The sequence below is a fragment of the Hemicordylus capensis genome, chromosome 4, assembly GCF_027244095.1.
Source record: "Hemicordylus capensis ecotype Gifberg chromosome 4, rHemCap1.1.pri, whole genome shotgun sequence".
Lineage (NCBI taxonomy): Eukaryota > Metazoa > Chordata > Lepidosauria > Squamata > Cordylidae > Hemicordylus > Hemicordylus capensis.
Window position 1 is genome coordinate 295,116,298 of NC_069660.1, and position 15,238 is coordinate 295,131,535.

The 15,238-nt window shown below is 42.3% G+C and overlaps 1 protein-coding gene across 5 annotated transcripts in view; it reads right to left on the reverse strand.

The window, feature by feature from the left end:
• Positions 1-780: 780 nt before the first annotated feature.
• The window catches only part of CSMD3 (CUB and Sushi multiple domains 3), a 1,041,917-nt gene continuing 1,027,459 nt past the window's right edge, over positions 781-15,238 (reverse strand). For all 5 annotated transcript variants that reach the window (XM_053246219.1, XM_053246218.1, XM_053246216.1 and 2 more), the window contains 2 exons: positions 8,183-8,318; positions 781-4,441 (listed from right to left, as the gene is read on the reverse strand). In XM_053246219.1, coding sequence (XP_053102194.1) covers positions 4,282-4,441; positions 8,183-8,318 — 296 coding nt within the window. In that variant the 3' untranslated portion in view covers positions 781-4,281. The remainder of the gene's footprint in view (positions 4,442-8,182; positions 8,319-15,238) is intronic.

Sequence of the window (15,238 nt, forward strand, 5' to 3'; positions counted from 1 at the left end):
TGTGGCACTTAAACATTGGAATTCTTTCCCCAGGAAAGGTTGCCTGGTGCTGTGCCGTGCTGTCTTTTTTTGTTGTTGTTTTAAATTTTCCTGGACTTTTTAATGCTGTGTGTTAACTACTGTTTTTATGCTGGCTTTTACTTCCTTCCTTCTACCTTTGTTTTTATGTTGTTTCTTTTTGTGGATTTTTTTTAAAATTGCTGTTAGCTGCTCTGAGAGGTGTTGGTTGATTGAACACCCCCCCCTCAAAATAGATACATAATTTGCAAAAGCATCCTCCTACCACATTTTTAATAAAGAGGCCTTATTACTTTAAAGCAGCTTTGGGAAACATTATAACCCAGTGAAAACATTATAACCATGTTGAATTTGGTAGAACCAGAGGCAGGGCAGACGATTCCTGAAACTGCTTTGTATCCACTCATCTTTTCCCTGAGTCGGATCCATAGTCGTCACTCTCCTCACTGCTGTTGGGTGCTCTGTGTTTCAAAGATCACTGATGCTGATGAAAATGAAACCCCAATACATGGTCTGCTCCTCAATCTACATAACAATTCTTGTAGCTTAAGAACAGGAATGCTCACAAGCTTTTATCAGTTCACATCCATCTTTTTTCTGCATTTGTGGCAATACTGCATCCATTTCTATCAAAATTATTTTGTGTGTATTGCTAAATAGATTTCATGCTCTATTGTGGGATAGTTCACTTATATTAATCAATACAAACAATATATTAAAAGACAAATTGTTAACTGGCTCATATTAAAAACAAGCTTAATGCACGTTTCCTCTCATTTTATTAATCTTCTTTTACTTAAAAGTGGTCTGGTAAATAATTTTTCTTTTCTTTTGCATATTGGGTTAATTTTCAGTTTTCAAAAATAATATAAGTATCTTCAGATTATTCATAATTTACCAGGCTATGAGAACCAAGAAAAAATTACAGCAAAATTCTGATATTTGCCCGAGCAATTTGATGATTCATTAGCCTCCACACCATATATGATTTCAAATCTTCTCTTGGAAAGGACACCCAATGTTACAAAAGCAATTATCCATTTTTATTTTGTTTACATTGCACTGAAAATTTACATCATACTTTTACAAATCCTTTTTTCCCATAAAAATAGACTTCTTTACAAAAGTGTATGCATTAATATAAGAGGAGTAGCCAGCTGCAGAAGAAACAAGATTTTAAAGATCTCAAATGTATTAACCTTAACATTAATGAGTGAATCATCATTATTGCAATCATTTGAATAAACAAGAATAAATAACAAATTGATGGTATAAAATATAAAAACAGCATTCTTTTAGTAGAAGACAGTTTTTTGGACAGAACTGTATGAATTCTCAAAACAAAACACTGTCAAATGATTCATAAGAAAGTCATCAAACACCATAAAAATCCAAGCAGCAATCCCGGGTATAATGATAGTTGTGGTTTGGAATGGGGAGTTTTTTGTGGGGCAGGGGAGGCACTCTCTAAAACATTAATAAAAATTTTGATTTTCACAGAGTATGTCTGGAAAAAGACAGTAGTAACAGATAATTCACACTGGCTAATGTACAGCATTGATGAATCCAAAACGATTTCATGCTATAAAAGGAAGACAATGAACTATGACATGGGAATTACTCAGGTTGTCATTTGATAATTCATTAATGAACTATAATCAAAATGAAAAATTGCATCCCTTTAGATGAGAGTGAAGTGGGTCTGCAATGTCTTATACCTACTGTGGAAGGGAGTAGGATTTGAAGAAACTGATTTTTTTTCTTAATATCATGGGTTTCCTGTACATTCTACTGTTGCAACAGGACAAGGGATTTGTTTTCAAAAAACCAATGCTAATTTGTATACTCAAACTTTCCAAATTATGGAAAGTTTGGGGCTCAAGCAAAAAAGACCACTAAATTCAATAGGGAAATTTCAACGGAGTCACTTTCCCCCCTGTATTTCACCTGTGCCAAGGGATATGGATTTCAGCAGACTGAAATCTAGAACCAATCTGGTTTAAATCTAAGTATTTTGGATTAACGAGGTTGTGAACTGGGTTACATCTTGACTCGAAATGGTTGTGCTAGCATAACCATGTGTCACCACAATAATGCCTGGCACTACTTTGACAAAGCATTCAATATATCTCCCTTATATCAATGATTTGCTGGCACAGCATGATAAAAGAAGACAAACATGGTAATCAGTAAATCCTGTTATCCCATGGCAAAAAATGTAACTTTAAAAAGTTGTAATTCCATTACCACCCATGAATCAGATATCTAATAATGCAGACATGTCTCAACATAATTATGCCTAGTATCTATCAACATATTGCTGACAGCTAACAGAGTATGTTAGCTGGACATATGCCTATCTGTTAGTTAGGCATAGGGCCTCCACAAGCTCCCGTTAAGGCTGGGAGCAGGGCATATAGGGCTGTCGAGGGGGGCCACAATGCAAGCCCCAAAATGTTCGCTTTTGGGAAGAAGCCCAGACCTCCTCCCCAAACGAAAAACCACCCTGAAGAAGCAGAGAATCCATACACTTCACAGCCCCAGAATCCTCCAACGAAGATTCCAAAAGGGGGTTCTTCTCCTCTTGTCAATCAGCAGGGCACAGCCAATAACAATGCAAACTGGGTGGAGGAGAAGGAGGAGAGAAAAAATTCCATTCTGACAAGACTCTCCCAACCTACATTTCACCTATCTGCTGCACATCACTACCCTATTCTGTCCCATCCTCACCGTATAACAGATGAGATTTCAGACCTGACATGACATTATTGTTGCAAGTTCTACTTGTTATAAACATATCCAATTACAGTTTTTGCCATGGGAGAGAGTTGCAGATCTAAAACTATCTTGACGAAAGCAACCTTGTAGGATTAGACCAGATGCTATTCTAAAACATTTTTACTAGAGACACCCATATGCTCTGCAGTCTACATGAACATCTCGGAGGCGTCTCACCACCCCACCCCATTCAGTGGGAGGATGGATGCAGGCCCTTATCCTTTTGTATGCACAGAACTGCCTGCTCCATTGGAATAACCAAGGAAGACCTAGTGGACACAAGAACTCCATGGACACATTAGAACACTGAAGTCAATAATGGGTTGAAGCATATCTTTTAGTGACTGCAGCTTTACTAGACTTTGATTGCACTCTGTGTACAGCATTTAACACAGCATGAAGCAGGGCCTGTAATGCTGATAAAACAGATGATGGAGTAAGATCTGAAATTTAGTGCCTAATGTTCTTCATAATCTAGGAGTCCAGTATTATTATAATTCGCCACTTTTCTCATGTGGATATTTCAAGAAGGATAAATTAGAATTATTGGGGGAAAGTGTAAAACTGATACTTTCACGAATAGTCCTCAGTAATTTTTTTTAAAAAATCACAATATTACAAAACTTGAATTAATGATGGCATGTCCTACTGCTGTCGGAGTGGTGGTTACTGGGAAAGCTCATGTAGAAGAGAAAAAGAAGAAATGGAACTGCCTGTATAGGCAACTGAAACAGAAGATGTTAGATGAAAAAAAAACCAAACAAGGCAAAAACGGAACAGGGAATTAAACTCATGAAATAAAAGAACCTGAGAACTGACACTTAATTATCCCACTGTGGCACAGAAATAATAGGTTGCATTTGCAAGCTTAAGCCTATTAATGGCCATGGCATAATCGTAGAAATTCATAGGTACAGGAGGGGGGAAACATAGTTCTTAACAGAGAGGATATAATTGAGAGAATGTAACATTCTAATGGTTGGGGAATGATGTAGCTTGTGACTGTTAAAGAGAAACCAATGACTTGCTGTCTCCTGTAAATATAACTCTTATTTTCTACCATATATCTGTTGTTTTGTTCTTTTAAACCCAGTCCCTCTAGCATAGTTTATAAAGCACAGAAGTACTGATAGTGGATGCTCCTCCAATATATGCAAATATGTTTTATTTTTTTATTTTTTTATTTCTATTTTTTTAGAATAATCTCCTTTTTTAAAAAAGCAAATAAACTGTGAGTAAGCACTCATGGAGTGCAGCAGATTTTCTGTAAAATACTCCACGGTAGCCATGAAGTCGATTTTTTTTCAGTTTATGAAAAAAGAAAAAGAAAAAAAGAAATCCACTCTTGTCTCTCTCATCCTCAGGAGAAGGTGACCCAGGAAATCCTGAAAAGTGTGCTTTAATTTTTTTTTTTTAATCAGTGAACTAGGCGTGCACTGTGTTGTGTTTCAATTTTCAGAGCACAGAAGTTGAGCCAACGCCATGTTATACCATTGTGCAAACTGTGTTCAAGTTAGGGTCAAATCGCACAGCCTTCCCTTCGACGGATTTCGCACTTGTATCATACATGGGGTTTTCAAAAGCAGCTTGCCCATTGTTGTTTTCATGTACAGAACATCCGGTATACTGTGTTTTAGGTGCAGTTCTGTTGGGGAAGCAGAAAGGAAGGAGAGCAGAAAATTATTTATTAACTGAAATAATGTATAGCTTGAGTTTCAGTGCAGGATTCTCTAAGTATGGGACAATCTGAGATAACAGTTAAAACAAACGACAATATTAAATCGGTGGCTTACATATCCTGCAGCATCACTCGGACTGTGCCAGACCTTCCCTCTTGTGCAGCACTGTTGCTGCATGTGTTAGAGTCCCAGGACATAGGGACATGGGAAACTGCCTTATGCCAAGTCAGACCATTGGTCCATCTAGATGGGTATTGTCTATACTGATTGGCAGCAGTTCTCCGAGGGAGACTCTCCCAGTCCAGCCTGGAGGTGCCAGGGAATAAACCTGGGACCTTCTGCATGCTGATGCTGATCCACCAAGCTATGGCCCAATATTTTACTGTGCTCACATGTAGTCTCCTATTCAAATGCAAACCAAGGCAACTCTTGCTTAGCAAAGGGGATAATCATGGTTGCTACCACCAGACCAGCACTTCTCCCCAAGACCAGCTCTTCTTCCCCACAGCAGCATGGGCAGGTCTAGTACTGTCTGTGTTATGCTGCAGAAGCTAATAAAGTCAGTCCTTTTTTTAGCTCTTCAAAGAACATTCCTATATGAAGAATCAAAACTCATGACAACTTGGCTTAGCTGTATTCCCCACCCAGTCATAAAGGTAAAAGGTAAAGTTGTGCCGTTGAGTTGGTGTCAACTCCTGGAAACCAAAGCGCCATGTGGTTTTCTTTGGTAGAATACAGGAGAGGTTTATCATTGCTATGTCCCACACAATACGAGATGATGCCTTTCAGCATCTTCCTATATCGCTGCTGTCTGATATAGGTGTTTCCCATAGTCTGGGAAACATATTCTGGGAAACATACCAGCAGGGATTCAAACCAGCAACCTCTTGCTCCCTAGGCCAGTTACTTCCCTACTGCACCATTAGGTGGCTCACCCAATCCCCGTAGATGGAAAACATTCATACAAATAGGCTCTCAGATTTCACAAATTAATTGAGAAGATAAATTAAGGACTGTTTATATTACCCTTAAATATTTTTACAAAGCTGTCACTCAGCTAAGGACAAGAGGGTAAATCTTTGAGAGACGTTTGTGATGGCAATTCAGCCATTATCAGGCTGTGTTGAAAATGACTGCTGTGGAATAACTTTCCATAATAAAACCTCTCACTGGCATTGGACTCTTCTAAGCACTTATAACCTGGTAAACTATGTGGGATGTAAAATAAATTATACAAGAAATATGAGCCACAATACTGTAAATGCCAAAATATATATATAGGCAATATACGAAGTAAACAGCAACCCCTTTTTATTGCAATGTCCTGAGATGCCAAGAAATTTGAATAACCTTGCTCCTCTCTTAGGGAGAATAATTTACAACAACAATTTAAATAGGAGCAAGTAAAAGTATAATGTAGCACAATAACCTTACCCATCAAGCATCCCTGACAGTTCTAAAATGAGGTTAGTGTATGTATGCACTACACTGGATGTTTTTCAAGGAAACTCTTAATTTATCTTGTATAGACTAATGGTATACACAAGCAATAAATAGTTCAGTTTAATGACACTACTGAAGATGGGCCAAAGCTATCTCGGACAAAAATATCTAGTGGTTCTGGTTCCCTTGAGATTCTCACTGCCTGGATTGGCGAAAGTTGGAAGAATTTAAGATGTGTTCCCAACCCAAAGAGAATGTGTTCCAAATATACCACCTGCCCCCCAAATATACAAATTGTGTATGTTTTTTAAAAAAACCTTCAAATAGATTTGTATTTTTACATTCCAATTTAATATTTATATTGTATGTAACTGTTTTATATTGTTTTAAGTGTTTTGTAACACTTAGTGCCTTGAGATAGTTTTAATGAAAGGTGGTGTGTGTGTGTGTGTGTGTGTGTGTGTGTGTGTACACACACACACTTACTTTCAGATCTATCTATCTATCTATCTCCTTAAGACTAGCAACTCTTGCTGGGAGCCTAGATGTGATAAAGCTCTTCATTTTACTATATACATTTATGTTATGACATCATCTAGCCTTCTCTGCTCCTTGATCTAAGGCAGAGAAGGGCTTTCCTCAACCCTGGTACCTGAGATCTTTCTTAACTAGATGCTTGTCCCTAGACTACAGACTCTGCCCCTCAGTTTAACTAAGCTCTTATAAAGGGATCTTTCCAAGTTTGTTGTTCTTCTAAGGGGATTAGACAAATTCATGGCTATTAGTCTTGATGGCAATATACTACCTCCAGGTTCAGAAGCAGAATGCCTCTGAATATCACCTGCAGGTGGGCAATGGCAGGAGAGGGGGCATACCTTCAACTCCTGTTTGTGGACTTCCAGAGGCATCTGGGGAGCCACTGTGGGAAATAGGATGCTGGACTAGACTGGCCTTGGGATACAGCAAGGCTCTTATCTATATATAGAATTCTCTAATTCTCTAAGATGTACCCGTTGCTAATCCAATGTGTGGCAGTACTCACGAGAGTTCACAAGCGAACTGCCAGGAGGGGCAGAGGAAAGCGGCAGCGGACAGGCAGGGGAATGGTGACAGGGAGAGAAAAAAACCGGCAGGGGTGGGAGAAAATGGCAGCAGTTGGAGGGGGCTGAGAATGGGGGGAGAGCCGGGAATCGGGGGAGGGGACTAGAGGTGTAGATGCTCTGCACCTGGGCCAGCTAGTATTCTTAAATTCTTCTGCTCCATAAGTCTTTTTTTAGTCTATGTGCTTTAATTATTATTATTATTATTAGGCCTTTCTGTGTTAACAATGACAGGGGGTTTTGTAACACAAATTCTTAAAGCTAGCTTTTGTCCTTTATCAGGATATGATCTGAACTTTAAAAGGGAGCTTCACCTTACCAATCTCTTGCAGAAACTGTGGGCACTTTGGATTCTTTGAACTTCTTATAGGTACTCATGTGATTCCTTGTCCAAACAAACAATGGCTTTTCTCAAGGATCTAAGATGGTGGTGTTATGGTGTTTCCCCCCGCCTTAATATACATTTTTCTGATCATGTATAATTCTCACACATGCGTGTTACTTCCAAATCAGGCTGCATAAATCTCTTAGGGCTGAGCACTTCTGGTGCTTTTTTCAGCATGACTGAACAGGTAAGATGCATTGCATCTCATCATGGTCCACCAGCATGGTCCCCCAGACAGCCTTGACCTGTCCAATAGGAAGGGCAACATTCTGTCAATGGTTGGGACCTGCCGGGGCTGCTGCACAACTTAAATGGCAGTCTTGGGGGTGTAGTGATGGTTCTGCCGCAGAATGACTTAAAAGTGCTTTGGAGCAGCAGTGCAGTACTTCTGTTGTTACCAGTGGAACTGTCAACCTGGCCCCACAAGTGCTGGTGGAGAAATCCTGTATCAAACATCATGACAAATGGCAGGGTAAGAAATGAATGTTATATCACACAGGGCTGGATAGAATTAAGTCTTGTACACTTGAACCACTAATTATTCAAAGGTTTAAGTCCTAGAAGGAAGAACAACCTTCGCTTCCCCTCTCCTACTCCCTCTTAGTGGTCATTGCAATGGTATTTGTTGGAGCAGAATAGCCCCACTTGGATCCACAACCCCTTATTCAAATATAGGGGGCATCAAATATATTGGACTTGGCCTTGGCCTAAATGCCTAGCTACAGTTTCCAGCTCGTCACAGAAACCTTATTTTGTTGTAGGATTGCATTCATACCTACCTTTGTTTATAAAGATAAAACCCAAATCCTGCTAATATGAGGGCAAAGAAAGGCACAAGAATAGCAATGGCCACAGAACTGCTGTTTGTACCATGTGGTTGGTTTGAAGAATTGGAACCTTCAGACATATTAAGTCCTGGAAAGACAAAAGCCATTTATTTCTGTTACTTCCTGTTATGTTTCTCACTTCAAATATTCATAACCTTTCAATATTTTTTTAAAAAGCATAATGTAGTAAAACCAAAAGAAACCATTACATTTGACTCATAGGTACAGATGCCCAAGAGGCTGGAAGCAGACAATTAAATACAACATTGCTCAAAATGCGGTCGGCAACAATGTTGAGCTCCTGCAATCCAGAACCTGCACAATCATGGCACTATTTGTAGATTAGACAAGTTTCTGGTGGATAAGCCTATCAGTGGCTAGTAGTCATGATGGCTATATACTACCTCCAAGTACAGGCGCAGGGGGTCTCTGAATACCAATTGCTGTGGAGCAGCAGTGGGAGAGGACTACTGCATTCATGCCCTACTTCTGGGATTCCTAGAGCTATCTGACTGGCCACTACAGAAAACAAGATCTATCTGGCCTAGATAGGTCTTTCTTCTGGTGATCCAGCAGAGCTCTTGTGATGGTGTTTCTCCTCCTAGATATATAAAGGAAAGGAATCTGTGGATGTACATTGCTTTGCATGTTCATGGGAATGATCCTGTGATCACTGACTAGTTCATCCAAATCGAGACTTTTTATTATGTAATATGTGGTGAATTTAGGCCCTTTTCAAGATGCAGTCAGAAGTGGGTGGCCTCCCACAGTGCAATTACACAACCTTACTACTGGCACAACCTTAGTGTGACTTGCGATGTGAGTCGATTCTAATCTCATGTGATACAGCCTCTCACCTTTCTGAGATGGCACGATGACCAATTTACCTTTCAATACCATTGTTTCTTGTCAGAACGGGATGAAAATGGAATGTATTGAGAGGCTGTGATCCCCCACCCCAAATTGCAGGCAGATGGGTGTGAAGGTTTCTGTAAAGTAACCCTTAAAGTCTGAGGCTTCTCCTACTCAAAACTGTTGTGTTTCTTGGCAGAATGTCATGAAGGTTGGTAGACCCTTATGACCCTAAGATTAAGAGAAATTGGTCCAGTGGTTGCAGTGCAGGCACACTTTAAAGTTTTCAGCCACCCAGTGGTGTAGTAAGGTCATATGTGGACTGTGTTCTCATGGGCAGCTCCTGGCAACAACAGTGCCACTACCACCTCCCTCCCTTATTGCCCACGTGCCACACTCTTGCCAGCCCGGATGCTGAGGCAGCTGGGAATGAAGAGCATACATGTATCCTGATGACACAATGGTGTACATGCACCCTGATGCCCAGCCTCCTCGGGGTCAGAACCCCTAGTGGCTGGGAAGCAGCGGCGACTGCAGGAGAAAGCTGGTAGGAGTGCAGTGGATCTCTGCAGGAGCAGGAGTGGCTGGCCAGTGTGGGGAGGGAGCAACAGCAAGAGAGAGGGCATGCCCTCACCTCTTGCCTGTGGGCTTCTCAGAGGCATCTGGTGGCCACTATGGGAAACAGGATGCTGGACTGGATGGGCCTTGGGCTGATCCAACAGAGCTGTTCTTACGTTAGGCAGGTGGCACCTGTTCTTGGGACGTGTCTGCCCAATCATCGCTCTGCTCCTGAGCTCACCCCAACTTTGGACATAAAATACCCCCTTTTTTTGGTTTCTTATCAGAATTCAGTAAAAGTTGCAGTCTTGCAAGTCTCTTAGGAGAGCATGATGCCACTGAACTGTCAGGCAAATAGCTCCAGGCAGTTCCGTGCAGGCACACTTTAAAATTCTACCTTTGAAGTTTGACAGGTAGCAGTCACTGATCAGAAAGAGGGAAACTGGAAAGAAATATTCATTTAACTCATTCACTTCAAAAGGAAATCACTTAAACACCTGCTTTTAATACAGAGGTGGGAGGGAATGACTGTAATGCCCTAATGACTTTAATGTCCTCTTCTCTGTGTCAATTTGTGATGCCGCAGAATAGGGCAGCTCAAAAACTCATCTTTAAAGTGTCAGCGCCAAATAATCTGCACATTGTCCCTGGTCTTGCAGGCAGATGGCAGCTCACAGAACAGCTCAATGCACAGAGGTCTTCTGCACAGCACCAAGAAGCATTCCAGATTATATGCTGCAACACTTTCACTGTGTATCTGCTAAGTGTGCTTCTGTACTGCCTGTGTTTTGACACTGCATTGCTTGCACTGACAGCAAGGTGCCATTCACAGATATCTTCTTTCAGATTTTGTGTTTGTGTTTCAGTGCTACAACATTGCATGTGCATCCCCCAAATACCTGTAGCTGTTTTTTCACATTTTAGGAGGGCTATTTCCACTATTTCTGTGCTGTAATGTGGAGAGCTGGCCTTGTGGTTACAAGTATGACTTGTCCCCTTTCCTAAGCAGGGTCTGCCCTGGTTGCATATGCATGGGAGACTACGTGTGTGAACACTGTAAGATATTCCCCTCAGGAGATGGAGCCGCTGCTCTGGGAAAAACAGAAGGTTTCACATTCCCTCCATGGCTACTCCAAGATAGGGCCGAGAGAGATTCCTGCCTGCAACCTTAGAGAAGCCGCTGCCAGTATGTGTAGACAATACTGAGCTAGATGGACCTCTGGTCTGACTTGGTATATGGAAGCTTCCTATGTTCCTATGTGTGATGTGGAGGATTCATTCAGGAACTGAACAATTTGTTAATATCTTAACCTCCTCTCAGCTTTCAAGATTATTGGGGTGTTTTTTTTAAAAAAAAAATTGTTCGCTGGAGGTTTTTCACAATGGTGCAGCAATGCAATCTCATTTTTATTTGCTTTTTGCCTTAATTAGTTGTGTTCTTCCGTCCCTCCTTCAGTGTCTGCCAGTGGCTTAAAAAAAAATATTTTCTAGCTCCTGTTGCACAAAGTTGCCATATTTGTTAATATCTTAGTCACCTCTCAGCTTCTGAAATGATCTTTTTAAAAAATAAAAAAAAATTGTTTGCTGATGTTTCTGCACAATGGTGCAGCAATGCGAGCTCATTTTTATTTGCTTTTCCTCTTTTGTTAATTAGCTGTGGTATCCTGTTTCTCCTTTGGCATCTGCCAGTGGCTTTTAAATTTTTTAAAATACACATTAACTTGTGTCATACTAGTTGCTTTCTATTTAGTTTCTCAATTTTTATTTTTTATTTCACTCAGTTCCGTAAATGTGAATTCTTAGCTTTTTATTTATTTGTTCTCTCTGCCACCAAGATTTTTTTTAAAAGTTTTATTCATGTGATTGGCCCACACTCCTCTGTGACCCCATTGGCCCAAAATGGGGCAGTGGGAAGGCAAGGAGAACACATCTCACAAACAGTATGTACAGTCCCTGCTTGGAAAATGCTTAGTTATGGATGTCAATTCGAACAGCCACAGCTTTACCACGAACTATGCAACAAACTGCTTCTAACCTTTATTTACATTTTGAGTGTGATCTTGCCAAGCTGAACCACTTCCAACTGCTGTAGAGCTTGCAGTCCGGAAACCACCCAGGGAGGGTGCTTAAAGGGAACTGGAGTTGTGGGAACCCCATTGGAAGGCATGTGGCAAGGCATGTGGGGAATATAGTCCTTCGTAGGACTTTCGCTGTAGAGCTCTATGGAGGAAACCCTGGGAAGGACTACATTCTTCAGCACTCCTTGTGTGTTTTGCTGCATACCTTCCAAGATGTCACTGGGGCTCCCCCTGGCTCCAGCTCCTTTTAAGGGCCCTCCCCAGAACTTTGCAGAGAGCTGCTCTGCATGGAACCATTCCAGATGTGGTTCGATGTGGGAATGCGCGGAGGGAAACAGATAAAAGTTCACCATCTGGAAGTAGCCTCGAAAAAAGGATGTGGATTCCCCAAGCACAGTCTCTGACTTTCTCTCCCACTCCGCTGTTATAGTATTTCTATGTTGATATTTCTCTGCCAGAGGAAGTTGGTACACAGACAGACCAACCTTCAGACAGGGAGGCATTATTAGAAAACATGCAAAACAAATGTACAAATATATGTGTAGAATACAGAATACTGTAATGTGGTCACACAAGAATGAAGACAGAACTTAGTGAGCTTGTTCTCACAACCAGCCCTACCTAGGTAGGACAGCCCTAGCCCAGGTAGGGCTGGTTGTCTGCAGTCCTGGGATCACTCCCAATACAGCTGTTCCTCCCCTGGGTAGCCCAGCTCAGAAACCCAGGCTTAAAGTGAGGTAGGAGGACAAGCACATGCTTCCTACTTCACTCAATGGCCATGTGGAGCTCGCACTGCCAGCAGCTGCTCCTGGTCTGCCAGCAGCCATCTTTACCATAGAGCTGGAGGGAAAGAGCAGCCAAGCAGCGTGGTGCATTGTGGGGTACCTAGTGGAGCCAGCTTGCTTCCCCCCTCAAGCACTGCTGGGCTTGCTGCCATACCGTTCATGTGGGCGGTGGAGTCCAACAAAGGCTCCAGTCATGTGGGAGTGCAGGTATGTTCCTGCCTTCCCTCCAGTCCCCCCCACCCCATCTGGTTGTGAGAACGACCTCAGTGGCTGATATCCAGACTAAATTACTCAGTATTAGTACCCAAGAATTATTCTCAAGGATTTGCTCAATTTCATTAGGACTTCTGTCAAATACTTTAGTCAGGTAGTCAGGCAAGATGTTTTCATAGGTTGGGGAAGTAGTCAGCGGTGGTGCACTGAAACAATCTCACCCCATCCAACACATATAGAAAGAGAGGAAGAAAGAATTAAACAGTAAGATCTCTATGGTAAATAGATGCAAAATAAGTTTACAGACAGGAAAGAGGCTCTGATAATGGAGGAAGTATGAAACAGGAGCTTAAATGGGCATTCAGACATATTTAGCTTGGGAAGATATCTCTGTAATGAAGTGCTGTTACATGAAGAAACCAGGAAGGGAAGCACTAATTAGAAACAGGAAATGGGCACCTTCTGTCACCTCGCGTTAGCCTTGCACTGCCTTCTGTTTTCCCTCTCCCTCTTTCTTTCACTCTCTTCCTCCCTCCCTCCCTCACCCACCACTCACTTATTCTTTTGTCTGATCCTCTGTCTCCTCCACCCTTCCTTCTGTCTTTGTTTTCCTCCTCCCCCCTCTTTCTCCCATCCCAACTCTCCCTCCCTCCCTCCCCCCTCTCTCTCACTCTCTCTCTCACACACACACACACACACACACACACACACACACACACACACACAGCTCCCTCCCATGTACCAGCTATATGCCTATATCCATCCCACACAGATCTGATCCCCACACACACTCTCTGAGGGGAACAGCAGGAGCATGAAGATGCATGGCCTGAGCAGGGGGTAGAGAAGGTGGGCAGAAATGGCCATGGGGGTTGGACAGGCTACGGCTGCTTCTCTCCTATCTGGATGGTGTTTAACTTGAGCTGAGCAGGTAAGGACAAGCCTGCTCAGCTGAAGTTGAAGCCCAGAAAGTGGGGGGGGGAGAGACAGTGCTGCATCTGCCTCTGCCAGCCCCAACAGCCACACTGGCCTCAACACACACACACACACACACACACACACACACACACACAGCTGCCGCAGTGGCTGTGATCCCCCATCCTCATCACATATGCTCTGCTTGCTGCATCTGGCCCATGGGCCGGGAATTTGACACCTAAACACATTACCTGGGGAGGAGATATCACAAAGGAAAGGTGGCTGGCTTCTCTCTGCATCCTCAGTTTGAGCACTGTTTTTTAGAGGTAATCAAGCAAATGGTGAGATGAGTCTCATGATCAAGGACATCCACCTCCATAGGGTTTGCAGGGAGAGCAGGCTAAGCCCGCTCTCCCTGCATACAACCAGGGACGCAGCCCTGGGCAGATGGATCGGCTGCCCCCTCCCACTGCCGGCTCTGTTACGGAGACGGCAGGGGCTGGGAGGATTGGGAGCCACGCAGCTCCCGGAAGCTCCAGTATGCCCTGCGCAAGTGCGCAGGGCATACTGGAGAGATCCCAGAGCCGGGAGGCTGCTTTCAAGTCCCCCCAGCCAGGGGTCTCCTCATGAGTAGCCGTGGCGTGGAGCCATGCCGCAGCAACGCACAATTTCAAAAACTGGGTTTGTGGAGCGCTCGCTCTGCAAACCCAATTTAAGCACCGGGCTACAGAAGCGGGTGACCCGCTTAAGAACCACCGGGCTTGCAGCCGAGCCCGGTGGTTCTCACGGTTGTGGAAAATCGGCTAGCGGAGGCTAGCTCGGTTTTCTAAAATTGTGTGAATAGCCCCAGTGAGTGGGGAAAACATCCCCAGGACCAAGAACTGCCCAATCTGGCTTATTAATATCCGTAAGTCTAAATAAATTGCTCGAGTTACTCAAGACGTTATTTTCCTTCCTTTATATTAACAATGAGAATGAGAAATTTATCACCCCTAGAAATTTTAGGAACCTCTTTTTGCCTCAAGATATAATTATCATAGCCGAAAGGGACCAAGCTACTCAAAAAGGGATAACAGCCCAAGCAACTAATTCTTTTTGTAAAACGGTATACATGGGTCTGAATGGAATTCTTCTGCTTGAGAAGTGGGAACATTTAACAATATGCCAGTTTCTGTCTGTGGGGAAAATATTACAGTTCCCAAGAGATGGGCTTCTATAATTTACAGCTTAACATTTTATTTTAGCTGTCTAAATTTTTTGTTTTCATTTATATATATATATATATGCTAATGGAAAAGGCAGTAAGATTTTATTAGTGGCAAGGAATTTGGGGAAAAGAGATCATTGCAGAGCAAAAAGCAACACCAATGAAATCCAATGTCCCCCCAGAGTCCTCCTTAAAAAGAATAATAAAAAAATATATCATTTCTGAATCACCACTGAGTTAAGCCAAGCCAAGGTACTGTAATGCTGATTTTAGGCCAAGTAATTCAGTTGAAGAGGCCTGTGGGTTGTGTGTGGGAATTTAATTTACAGGATTTTATTCTCTCCTTTAAAACCCAATGAAATATAAACATCCTATAATCAAAATTTTATGTCAGATG